This window comes from Vitis vinifera, chromosome 10 (genome assembly GCF_030704535.1).
Source record: "Vitis vinifera cultivar Pinot Noir 40024 chromosome 10, ASM3070453v1".
In the NCBI taxonomy this organism is placed as follows: domain Eukaryota; kingdom Viridiplantae; phylum Streptophyta; class Magnoliopsida; order Vitales; family Vitaceae; genus Vitis; species Vitis vinifera.
The window spans coordinates 13953315-13966674 of record NC_081814.1 but is presented as its reverse complement, the minus strand read 5'-3'; the positions used below and the strand labels follow the sequence as shown (position 1 = coordinate 13966674).

General features: G+C 37.9%; 1 protein-coding gene across 4 annotated transcripts; it reads right to left on the bottom strand.

The window, feature by feature from the left end:
• Nucleotides 1–325: 325 nt before the first annotated feature.
• LOC100247404 (probable receptor-like protein kinase At1g30570) lies at nt 326–4343 on the bottom strand. 4 transcript variants are annotated; one of them, XM_010657450.3, is made up of 2 exons: nt 3508–4343; nt 326–3269 (listed from the first exon to the last, which is right to left on the bottom strand). In XM_010657450.3, exons 1-2 carry the CDS (start codon nt 3524–3526, stop codon nt 685–687), a joined length of 2604 nt encoding a protein of 867 aa, XP_010655752.1. In that variant the 5' UTR covers nt 3527–4343; the 3' UTR covers nt 326–684. The 4 variants fall into 4 exon arrangements, with proteins under 4 accessions (XP_010655752.1, XP_002264211.2, XP_010655753.1 ...); XM_002264175.5 differs by having other exon boundaries at nt 326–3237; XM_010657451.3 differs by having other exon boundaries at nt 3588–4343.
• Nucleotides 4344–13360: the final 9017 nt, after the last annotated feature.

The following is a 13360-nucleotide window of genomic DNA, read 5'->3' as shown; positions in this document are numbered from 1 at the left end:
GAAACAGCCTCTAGTTTGCTGCAAGCGAGGGAGCAAAAGGAATTTCCATGTCTGGGTGCATGTATCTCTGATTAATCACATGCCTGGGAACACAATTTCAAGCAGGAATGGAATGGCCTCTTATTCTACTCCTATTACATCGGTGGTTTGCCCATCAATTATTTTGTTACATTGTTTGTCCCCTGTCGGTTCAATTATTTCGACTATTTACCTTCAAACTACATCCTAAATAGAGCTATTCCACCTAACATATTCCTTGAATTTAAAGCCTCAAGTACTGGTACATGAAATACAAAACAAAAGAGGCAAGGGAACAACCAATTCATTTGCTCAAGCAGGATATCTTTTCATAGAATCAAAGCAGAAAATACAGAACTGGGAATGTTACATGTTAATGAGCCCTTGAGAAGGAAGGACCCCGAAAAATATAGGATCACAAGCCAATTCAGTATAGCACGCTCCTACAACCATATGCAATGTTTGAGACACTATCACATTATATCATCTTTTCCACAGTTTTATCGATATTGCAACAGGTAAATTCAGGCAGGTATGGACTAAAGTAGAACAAATTTTAAAGAATTTAGAGCTATAAAACATTGTAACTAGAATACAATCTCTAGTTCTCACCTGTCATCTGCAGAAGTTTGTTGTGAGAACTCGTCATACTGGGTTTGCAGCATTCTATGCATTGATTCCCCTTGTTGCAGATTCTCTCTTTTGCTTCATTTTCAGGCTTATTTCATTCTCTTCATCTAGATGTGCAGATTCCAGTCCCTCTTCAAGGTTTCCTAAAGCCTGACTGCTTGAAAACGAGTTTTCTCCAACATTGGTGCGCAGCCAAGCTTCATGAAGTTGCAAGACATACTCCAAGTGCCATAGAACTTCCCCCATTGTGGGCCGGTTCTTTCCCTCATCAGCAAGACATTTTTCTGCTATCTCCCCAAATTTTCTCAACGAATCTGGAGAATAATTTCCTTTGAGATGTGGGTCAATGATGGTTTCAAGTGACCTCTGATGTTGCCAATGCATAGCCCATTCCGCAAGATTGATCTGGTCTCTTGGCAAACTTGGATTTATGACGGCCCGTGCACAAACAACTTCAAACAACACCACACCAAAGGAGTAAACATCAGATTTCTCCGTTAACTGCTGTCGTCGGAAATATTCTGGGTCGAGATACCCAAAGCTTCCTTTAACTGCAGTGCTAACATGAGTATGTTCCCAAGCAGGACCAGTTTTGGACAATCCAAAATCAGCCATTTTGGCAACAAAGTTTTCATCTATCAGTATGTTGGTAGTCTTAACATCCCTGTGGATGATTCCCCTTTCTGCTCCTGTATGAAGGTAATGGAGCCCTCGAGCAGCCCCAATGCATGCTTCTAATCGTTGCTTCCAAGTTAAAGGTGGGAGTTCACTCCCGAAGAGATGGCTTCTAAGGGTCCCATTTGCCATATACTCATAAACCAAGATCATCTCATTCTGCTCTTCACAGAATCCAATCATGGACACCAAATGCCTGTGCCTGAGCTTTGAAAGCATCTCGATCTCAGTTTGAAATTCAGCCAGTCCTTGCTCAGATTGTGGGTTGGCTCGCTTAATTGCTGCAGGAGTGCCATCATCAATCTCCCCTTTATAGACTTTACCGAAGCCTCCTACTCCAATCACTAAACTTTCATCAAAATTATTTGTTGCTGCCCGAATCTCTGTTAATGTAAAGCGCTTGCCAGCTCTATTAGAGGCCAAAGATACACTTAGACTTTGACTCATTCCCTTGGCATTGGTGCTATTTACATGAAGGAATAGTGGCCGCCAACCTGGGGATTTGTTCTTGGTGGCACTTGATTTCTTTCTCCATCTTTTGCAGAAATAGAAGATGAGACTAAATATGACAGCCATCATAGCAATGGAAGCCACACCGGCTCCAAGTCCCACCCAAAGAGTTTGAGTTTTTGAAGTTTTGCTGCCTGCTGAACTCTTGGTTGAGTCAAACCTCTCTACATAGGCAAGATTCCCATTACGGCTAAGCTTGAAAATCTCCAGCCCGTTCAAGATAGCATCAGTTCCTGAGGCACCTACCGTTGTATCAGGACCCAGCTGGATCCAAAGGGTGTTGATTTTTGAGGACACCATATCCAAAAAGTCCTGATGATATGCCTTGTTCATCCCTCCTGCTCGCAAAAAAACATCAAAATTATCTGCTGCAGTCCTGTTGTTAATGTAGATTCTGAAGCTCCTCTGGTTTGCCCTTTCATAAAACAGCTCACAGAAATGTAATCGAATTAAATATTCAAAATCGGGATCCACTTCAAATTTCCATGACATGTTGAACCTTTTCTCCAGGACTTCAGTGTTAGACATAGATCTTGCTGTTTCATACACTGCAAGAGGGGCAACCACTGAATCATTCATGGAAGCATAGGTAATATTGGAACTATTATGAACTTCTGACCCGGCATTTGCTGTGAACATGTAACTGGAATCCACATCCCATGTCCTCCATAGATCCAAATCCTGATCTGGTGTAATCTCAGGACCCCCAACATTCAATCTATACATAGCCTCAATACCCCGACCGCTCAAATTCAGAACACTATTTGTTCCACCCACTTTACTGACAGAGCTGAAGAAGAGATTATCTACAACTGGGACAATTTCTATGGCATTTATAAACCCAAATGATCCTTTAGTTGGGGCAAACTCAATCACAAGCAGACCCGAATCAACAGTCAGGAAATATTCCTTAATCATAGAGAATGAACTTGAATTACTTCCTGAACTCTGCAAATATGAATTCTTGTGCGAAATCTCACCAGGAACATTCAATTGGGATGCCAACTTAAGACCATTTGCCGTCACACTGAATGAAGATTCGTTTGTGTTGTACTTCTCAAAGGAGAATGGATAGAAATGGAGCCTAACAGAATAGTTTCCCTGGTTTAGGCTAGCTGTGTAATTCAAACTATCTGGGAAAATCCGGGCAGTTTCATAGAGCTGAGCAAAGGTTGTATCCCCGCTAAATGTGTCTGTGGAGGCAGCAACACCCAGAGAACTTAGGGTAAGATTGTTGTCAGGAGCCAAGTCACCCACCCACCTCCTACCATCCACATTAACACTGGAATTTGTGCCACAGTTTATCAACAAAGACTTTGCCTGAGCTTCTCCATTCCCAACAAACACAGAGACCATCACCACAAGTATTAGGCCCCAAACCTCCATTCCTGGGACCTTCACCATCTGCCACACACCTCGAGAACTTATGGGGCTTCCTAGAATTTTACCAAGAAAATAAGAATTTTGCTTTCAACTGTAAGAGCTAGCTCACAACTATCACAACTATTAATTCAACAACACACAGAAGGAATTTACATAAAGGGATTAAAAAACCCAACTCTTCAATCACACCCAACAACTTCTCCCAAGTTTCAAAAAATAATACAGAGACTTGTAAGTGTCTCAACAGTTTGAACAACAAACACTCAAGTTATAGCAGAAACATCAAGTTACCTTTACTACAAGTGGGCATTTGATTTTCCTTGTTGAAAGCCGTGGCAGAAATAAAAAGAGAAAACACCAGGGAAACCCACCTGCAACTCTTTCTTACACCCGCACACCTTCCATCAGCAGACCCAGTTCACTTGCAGATCTGAGGCAACAACTCTCACAAGAAAAATGGGAAAGAAGAGAGCGACAAGAGAGAGCATCAATGCATGACTGAAGCCAAAGATAAAAACTTGAAACCGGGACTGAAAATCTAAAGAAGATATGAAAAGATGATGATGGTTGTGGACAGGGGCAGCAAGCATTTCCTGAATAAAGAAATCAGAACATGGGTTGTGTCATGTGTGTTGTATGACAATGGAAAATTTCATTTCTAGCTGGTTTGTTTGTTTCTTGAGAAACTGCCAAAGATTTCTGACACAATTAAATCTGTACTTGCCTTAAATTTATTTGGTAACTGCTGTAACAGCCCCATCTCTTTACCCAAAAAATTAAAACCAAATTAGAACAAAAACATATAATAATTTTAGTATAAAAAAATGCCATGACGCCATGCCAGGAGATGAGGGGCTCCATCATTTAAGACAGTGGGTCACATGGGTTTGTCAATGTGGACGGAAATTTTGCGAATTGGGACACCAAATTTTACAAAATTGGCCTTGGTTTTCCATGATTAGAAAAGCTAGAGTTTGTCGTGTTCCGTACCATGAGTAGTACCCTTCGGGATGGTGTTATGGCCCCTGTGGCCTATGCCAGGTGGGTGATCTGTAGATCCATGAAAACCGGCCACTGTCAGCTAATCTGGAAGACCACCGCCTCAGCCTCAGCCTCAGCCTCAGCATCCCCATGGCAACAATTTGGATAGGGTTTTTAATTTTTGGATGATAATGGGTCTAACTTCTTGTAACATCTTTTTCTATATCATTCCAAGATTATGATCCCATGAATTGGGGTAATGTCAAATAATAATTAAAGTTTTGTTAATTTTTGACTACATGTGATTAGGAGTGTTAAGGAAGCATACCCATCATGCCTTTTCTTGAGCAAAGCATTTATTTTTAAGATATGCCTAAATTATTCTCTAAGTCACCTAGTTGTTGATTGAGAATTTTTTTATGAAATGGAATCACTTTTTAAAAATAATTTTTGAAAAAAAATAATAATTTAAAAACTATTTTTAAATTTATGTCAATATGTGACCTACAATCAAGAAAATGTCTCTTTAGAAAGCAAATATGTGACTTACCAATCAAGAAAATGTCTCTTTAGAAGACAAATTCAATATGAATATTGATGTTTAAATTTAGTGTAAAGTAATTAATTTAAGAGATAGCTTTAAATTTTAATGTTCATATGGATATATATATATATATAATTTTATTTTTAAAATAAAAATTTAATAATAATTTTTATATACGATACACCAACTCGTGGGAACTTATACTGAAAAAGTAAGATCTTAGTTTAAAATGATTATGATTAAAATATTTTTAGTTTATAATACTTGTATTATTAGTATTTTTATAATAAAAATTTTAAAAAAAACTTATTTATTATTTGGATATAATTAAAGAAAATGTTTTTAATAATGTATTATATATATATATATTTTTTAAATTCATTTATAAAGTGATTGTCCTCAAATCACTTCAATGATTTCTTAGATATTAAAAAATAATTTTCAAAAATTTGTTTTTCATAAAAACAATATTTTCAAACATTAAAAATCCTTCCAACCTCCCTCAAAATCATCCCCTTATTCTAAATCCAACACATTGCTTCTTTAGATGGATATAAAACAAAAAGGGTTTTACTTCTACCAGCCAAGCCATGCATCATTGTGGCAGGTGGGAGGGGGAGTAACAAGGGGTATGCCCTTGCTGCTGTGAGGTACACTAGTCCATCTCAAGAGACAACCACCGCCCTAAATTCTTATGCATGTACATATGGAGAGAGAGAGAGAGAGAGAGAGACAGAGATGAAATTGTGGGCACATTCAAGTGCATGCATGTGGGTATGGATAGGATGGGGCACCAACCTTGATTATTGCTGTGAAATAGGGGTGAATCTCCTCCCTATCCTAATGCATCTATTTGACATAACATGTCCCCCCTCCTCCAAAAATTTAATGCATTGCATAACACTTTGACTCACCATCTGCCACATTTGAGTGCTCACTATTTCAAACTTTTCGGTGGCATGTCAACCTCATCTCAATTTTGGCTCTCTCTCCAAATATTTCTTTTTACTTATGGGTTTTTTGAGGTATCATGTTTTCTCAATTCCTTTCTTTTTTTTCAAATTTTTGACTGATATTTTTGGACAGCCTGCTATTATTCCGGTGTTTGTCAGAAATAATTTTTAATTGTCAATTCCTAATTCTTGAAAAAATATTATTATTTTTTAAATTTCCCACTTGCTTGTTAAAAAGGGTGTTGGGGAAAAAGATTGATTACTCAGTCCATTATAAGAGGAAATCAAAAAGTGAAGCTTGTTTGTAGAAGGACAAAACCTTGTGGAAATCTGAAGAAGGCAGAGTGTAGGAGTATTTGCAAGGTAAGTCAATCAGGACATTGACTTCACCTGGTGAGGGTGGTTTCTCAGCACCTTAACTAGGTTAACACAACATTAAAGTCTCACAACGTGGTACCTTGTACCTACAAGTGCTTATAATATACAAGGTAACTTATAAATATAAATGTGGAGGTTTACCAAGCTAAGGCGCATATCAATGCAAGGAGTGGGCTATAAGTGCAAGGCAATAACCTGGTGGTGACTTGAATGTAGAAGCACATTGGGGACACACAAGCACAACTTGGTGGTGACTTGAATGTGGAAACACATAGGGGGCACACACGCACACAAAGCATTACATGGGTGGCTCAAGTACTCAACAAAGCTTCAAGTGTGTGATTTCATAGACTTTGAGATTTTTCCTTTGAAGTAGATACATTGTGAGGGGGTTTCAAGTGGATGCACATTTTTCTAGATTTTCTTTAATTTTAGATGTTAGAAAACTCATTATGCATGTGGAATCACTTATAATGTCTCACGTAATGAAAATTACTTCAAATACTTTTAAGGGAGGGGATGACTCTCTCTAAAGTGGTGATAGAGTATGGGTGGCAACAACTATACTACCCATGAGCACAAAATAAGGCCTCAAATATGATCAAGGTGTGATGGTGAGCCTTGTTAATTATCATGCATGCATTGATGCAATGTTGTGAGTGTAATGCAACCCATGGCCACAATACTATGGGTTGTGGTCATGACATAAGACATGGGTTATGAATGCCTCTTAGATGGAAGGAATCAACAAGGTTGACATGTATAAACCAACAACGCAACTCATGCAAGCCATGAGCTAAAAAGAGGGCTTAGCACATAAGGACAAAATGCATTAAACATGTGGGCCAAAATGGGGCTTGACACACATGGGTTGCTTATATGCATATTAATGGGTTAAGTAGTGTTAGAATAGAACCCTTAAAAACATAACATGATGTAATAAATTTGGAATTACTTATTTATTTAATGATGTTTCAGTTTTACTTTTATCCATTCTTATTCCATGTATCCATTATGCGCATTCTTGTCTGCGTCTTTTGCATTGTACGTGACTTAGGTGTATTAGGAGTTGTACAGAAGATCCAAGCCATGAGTTATTTGTCAATAGATGGCTTGTTCACAATCGGTTCATAGGTCTAGGTAACCCATTAGAGGTTGTAGTGCACCACCTCCTAATTGGAGGGATGGTTGGTCTTGACTATCGGATGGTATTCTCATGGTGAGTACACTAGTGTGTATGGTTACACATTGGACAGGACCTACAGTGAGTCATGACTAAAGGATGTCGAGTAGTCATGACCTCACCAAGCTAATTCATTATGTTGTTTTTCAACCTTGAGAGAATATTGAGTTTGTGTTAAAGTTAGTAATGACTTTGACCTACGAGTGAGATTGTAAGCTGATCATATATTCCCTATGGATTGGATCACTGTTGATGGAAGTCGGTATTCTCAATAAAAGCACCATGATATCTCATGGGATTTAGATAGTGTGTCCTCTTGGGTGATCCTAAAGAGGTATGTTCATGGAAATTATAGTCATAGTAGTTCCTTAAGTAGAACTTGACATAGGCTCTTTGAGAGTTAAAACATATCAGTTGAACACACAATAAGAGGATTTGTAATTCAAGGATAGTAGGGGTAGTCTTGAAATGTTGATAACTATCACCTTATTAAACTATGGACACTAGTTCATGAAAAAACTAAACACAATGGATAATAGGTCATAGACCCGAGCACGTAGTATCTCGTTATTATTTACATAGGATATTGAAGTTCAGTTGATTCTTTGTAGTGAGATGTTGAATCAACTTCAGAATTTGATTTTGAGGGAGCCAGTACTCCTATGGGTCCTAATGGTCATCGCTCTAAGCTTATATATCTTGTTGGCATGGATTATGAGGGTTAGATTGACTCTAAGTTCACTTTTGTGCATAAGGGCGTTTTGATAATTACACAAGGTTGCATAAAGGTAAGTGAACAAGGTCTCTGGATTTGACCAATTGGTTAAGTAGTATGCCCTATTGAGTTAATGAATCAATTATAACCTATTTTGGGATAGATTAAGTGACTTAAGCCCATGTGGGCTCAAATCACTTAAGCCTAATTAGGAACCATAAATACTCCATAGGGGTTAGAGTTTCCATGACTTTTGTTTTCCATTATCTAGAGAGAAAAAGAGTCATAGTCTCCACCCTTCTTTCCTCCTCATCGAAAGTGTGCCAAGAACAAGGTTGAGTCATCGGGCAGAAGATCGTGGGTTTATGAGACTTCCCAACAACTTCAAGGTCGTCTTCAACACTTGGATTTTGAGGTTTAGGAACATTTAAACCTAAATGTTAGTACTTTAACCCTAAAAAGATCAATTTTAAAAAAAATTGGTATTGCTTTTATTGCTTAGATCTAAAGTGCCAACAAGTAGCACATGAGAGGTTAACATGATGCAACACTTAGCATTGGTGAGAGACCAAGCAACGTCATGGGATACTAAGGCATGACACTTGGAGGTACATAATATGACACCTTAGTATTGCAGAAAGCTTAAGCAAAGGGCTACTAACACAACAAGAGCATGACAAGTGGCATGAGAAGTTGTAAGTTATATAATATAGGACAATTAGTGGGCTAAGATACTTGCTAGACACATGGCACAAGCCAAGAAAAACTATATAGGTAGGGGCAAGTGGCATGTAATGGAGTAACAAGCCCTATGAAGGTGGCATGACAAAGAGATTGGTTGTTGAGCTTGATACAGGTTGCATGTCTTCAAATTGATAAATGGTAGTTTTTTTCATTCATACTTTCATTCGTTCATGCACAGAGTATATATAGAGGGTAATCACCATTCTAAGAATATGAAAGAATGATACAAGGAAAGAATGATATAAGGAAATAACAACTAATATCCTAATATCTCAACTTTTCTAATATCTTAATATTCCTAATATCTCAATATTCCTAGTATCTCAATATTCCTAATATCTCAATATTCATAATATCTCAACTTTCCTAAAACATTCCTAATATCTCAACACTAAATGATATAAGGAAAGAATGATATAAGGAAAGCATTCCTAATATCTCAACACTCCCCCTCAAGTTGGTGCATAGATGTCACACATGCCCAACTTGTCTAAAAATTTTGAAAACACTTGACTTGAGACAGCTTTGGTAAGGATATCGGCCAATTGATCTTCTGATCGAATCTTAGGCAATTCCACAATCTTATCATCCAACTTTTCCTTAATGAAGAATCTATCCACCTCGACATGTTTTGTACGATCATGTTGTACTGGATTATGAGCAATGTCACACGCGGCTTTATTGTCACAAAACAATCGGATTGGTTGCCTAGATAGGTAACCTAAATCCTGTAAGAGGAGTCTTAGCCATAATGCCTCACAAAGTCCTAGAGCCGTACCTCTAAATTCCTCTTCTGCACTTGAACGAGCGACGACATTCTGCTTCTTACTTTTCCATGTCACAAGATTACCACCTACAAAGGTAAAGTAACCAGATGTAGATTGCCTATCATCCACTGCACCGACCCAATCAGCATCAATATATACTTCTATACTCTGATGATCAACATTTTTAGCGAACAAAATTCCCTTTCCAGGAGCATTCTTCAAATACCTCAAAATACGCATGACTGCATTCATATGTTGCTCTCTAGGATTATGCATGTATTGACTCACTACACTCAATGCATAAGCAAGATCTGGTCTTGTATGAGCTAAGTACATTAATCTCCCCACAAGTCTTTGGTATCTTCCCTTATCGGTTGATACTTGATTAGGCTCAACACACAATTTCAGACCTTCTTCTATTGGTGTATTAACAGGTTGACATCCCGACATTCCAGTCTCCTATAAAAGATCTAAGGCATACTTTCTTTGAGACAGAAAAATTCCTTCACTTGATCGAGAAACTTCAATCCCAAGAAAGTATTTCAGAGGACCTAGATCTTTCATTTCGAATTCTCTAGATAGATAATTTTGCAGAGCTTTTCTTTCTTCAGGATCATTTCCTGTAACTACCATGTCATCCACATATACGATGAGTGTCGTAATCTTACCATGTTGCCTTTTTAGGAACAAAGTGTGATCTGAATTACTTTGACGATAGCCAAAAGCTCTCATTGACTTTGTGAACCTTCCAAACCATGCTCTCGGGGATTGCTTCAACCCATACAATGACTTCTTCAATTTGCACACCTTCTGACATTGTTTTTCTGACACCATGCATCCTGGTGGAAGATCCATATATACTTCTTCAGATAACTTGCCATGCAGAAAGGCATTTTTCACATCAAATTGTTGTAATGGCCAATCTAGGTTTGCAGCTAAAGACAATAATACTCGAATTGTGTTGATCTTAGCTACAGGTGCAAATGTCTCTGTGTAGTCAATTCCATAAGTTTGAGTGTACCCTTTTGCTACCAGTCTTGCTTTAAATCATTCAATACTACCATCTGCCTTGTACTTCACAGTATAGATCCAACGACACCCAACTGGCTTCTTTCCTGGTGGACATTCTACGAGTTCCCATGTTTCATTCTTCTGCAATGATTTCATCTCTTCATTCATGGCTGCTTTCCACCTTGGATCAGCTAAGGCTTCCTGCATACTGTTAGGAATAGCTACAGTAGATAATTGATTTACAAATGACTTATTTGATTCAGACAAACAATGGGTAGACACATAGTTGCTCATGGGATATTTGACTTTAGTAGACAATTCAGGTTCATATGTGGGTTTAGGAATACCTCTATTATGACGATGTGGTAACCGTTTCATGAATGGATCAGGTTCCAAATTAAAAACACCCTCAACAGACGACGATTGGTTTGGTATTTCAGTGAAGACATCTTCGGACTCAAATTGTTGACCACTCATATCCAACTCACCCACTTCCTGGTTCACTAGTTCAGATTGTCCAGATTCATCTTCCTCAGAGATATGATAATCATAATCGAGAGTCTGAATTTCCTTATGGTACTCCCTCTGAAGTTCAGACTCAGATGAAAAATACATTGGATCTTCATGAAACACCACATCCATTGTAATATACATTTGTCGAGTTGGAGGATGGTAACATCGATATCCCTTTTTGTGCAATGCATATCCAACAAACACACATTGTAAAGCATGGGAAGTTAACTTGGTGCGTTGGGGCTTGTGTAGATGCACAAATGCCACGCAACTAAAAACACGAGGAGGTAGATTTGGGACGGTTGGGGCAACTACGACATTAGTAAGAGCTTGGAGAGGTGTTTGAAAGTTAATTGAGCTAGAAGGTACCCGATTGATCAAGTATGCGGCAGATGTGATTGCTTCTCCCCAATAAGATATCGGTGTTTTTGCTGCTATCAAGGAAGCACGAACAACCTCTAACAAGTGTCGATTTTTTCGTTCAACGACTCCATTTTGCTGGGGTGTATTGGAACAAGTAGTCTGATGAATGATGCCATGTCCTTCCAAATACTTTTGAAGATCAGAACTTTGATATTCTCCACCATTATCACTACGCAAAACCCGAATCTTTGCATTGTACTGAGTTTCAATCATTTTATGAAAATTTTAAAACAACAAGTTCACTTCATCTTTGGTCTTCATTAAGCATAACCATGTCATTCTGGTACAATCATCAATAAAAGTAACAAACCAACGTGAGCCACTCAAAGTTGGGACTTTGGATGGGCCCCAAACATCAGAATGTATAACCATAAAAGGAAACGGACTTTTATTCAAAATTAACGGAAACGAAGCACGATGGCTTTTAGCAAATTCACAAATATCACAACGGAAACTAGAAATATCACTCTTTGCAAACAAACTAGGAAACAATTTTTTTAAATAACCAAAGGAAGCATGTCCTAGACGTCGATGTCACAACCAAATTTCAAACTTTTTCTTCTCCCCCTCAGATCCATCTGCCATCAAGGCTTGTTGCAACTTATTTGAATCCTTTGATTGCAAGTCCAAGTAATAGAGTTTTCCCCATTTAATACCACAACCAATCGTCTGTCTTGTTTGGATGTCCTTAATCACACAAAATTCAGGCCAAAAAATGACAATATAAGATAAGGCTATAGTGATTTGAGAAACTGACAAAAGATTGTAATCTAAAGATGGAACAACTAAAACAGAATCCAAATTCAAAGTATCAGTAAGAGTTAAGGATCCTTTCCCAATGACTGGGGTTGTGTTACCATTGGCTGTGGAAACAATTTTTTGTGAGGAAGGTCTAAGGGGTGAAACCTGTCTAGAATCAAAAGTCATATGATCTGTAGCACCAGAATCAATTATCCATGCACTATTAATAACAGGTATAAAAGTATTTAAAAACTTACCACCATGATCAGTAACGGCTACCAATGCAGAGGCTTTCTCAGCAACATTAGCCTCTGTTTTTATTTCGGCAACAGTTGTAGTCGAGGTTTTCTTGGGATCCTTCTTCCGTTGATCACAATTATTATAATTAATAACAAAGTGTTGATAGCCTAAACATGATCTAAAGGTCCATGGTTCAAACCCTCGGTTCCTTATTGTTTTCCTGGTCATACCAAGAGTCGTTGCTTTGAAATTGTGGGATATCCAAACTGGTGGGACCAGTCTTATTGAAGTGAGTGCATTTGAAGGTTGACTTATCAATATTAGGGCTTGTCTTAGGATGGTTAATCGCTGTCGGACTACCATAGCGACAAAATATCCAGGATTTCAGTTCCATGGCTCTGATACCATCTTCAAATTGATAAATGGTAGTTTTTTTCATTCATACTTTCATTCGTTCATGTACAGAGTATATATAGAAGGTAATCACCATTCTAAGAATGAGAAAGGATGATATAAAGAAAGAATGATATAAGGAAATAACAACTAATATCCTAATATCTCAACTTTCCTAATATCTCAATATTCATAATATCTCAATATTCCTAGTATCTCAATATTCCTAATATCTCAATATTCATAATATCTCAACTTTCCTAATATTTAAACATTCCTAATATCTCAACACTAAATGATATAAGGAAAGCATTCCTAATATCTCAACAGCATGTGTGGAGACAAACGATACAATTGCAATGATAAGTGCCATGGGCAGAGTAAGCAATGCATATTGATGGTCAAGTGGCAATGGTTGAAGTCTTGAGAAAGGATCCGCTAACTAGATAGGGGTGATGTTAGTGGGCTAGTTCCTAAAATATGGGCAATGCTTCAAACCTCCTCTTTCATGATTACTTGCCATCTATTTCACTCCATAACATTTATTGATCATCTTTT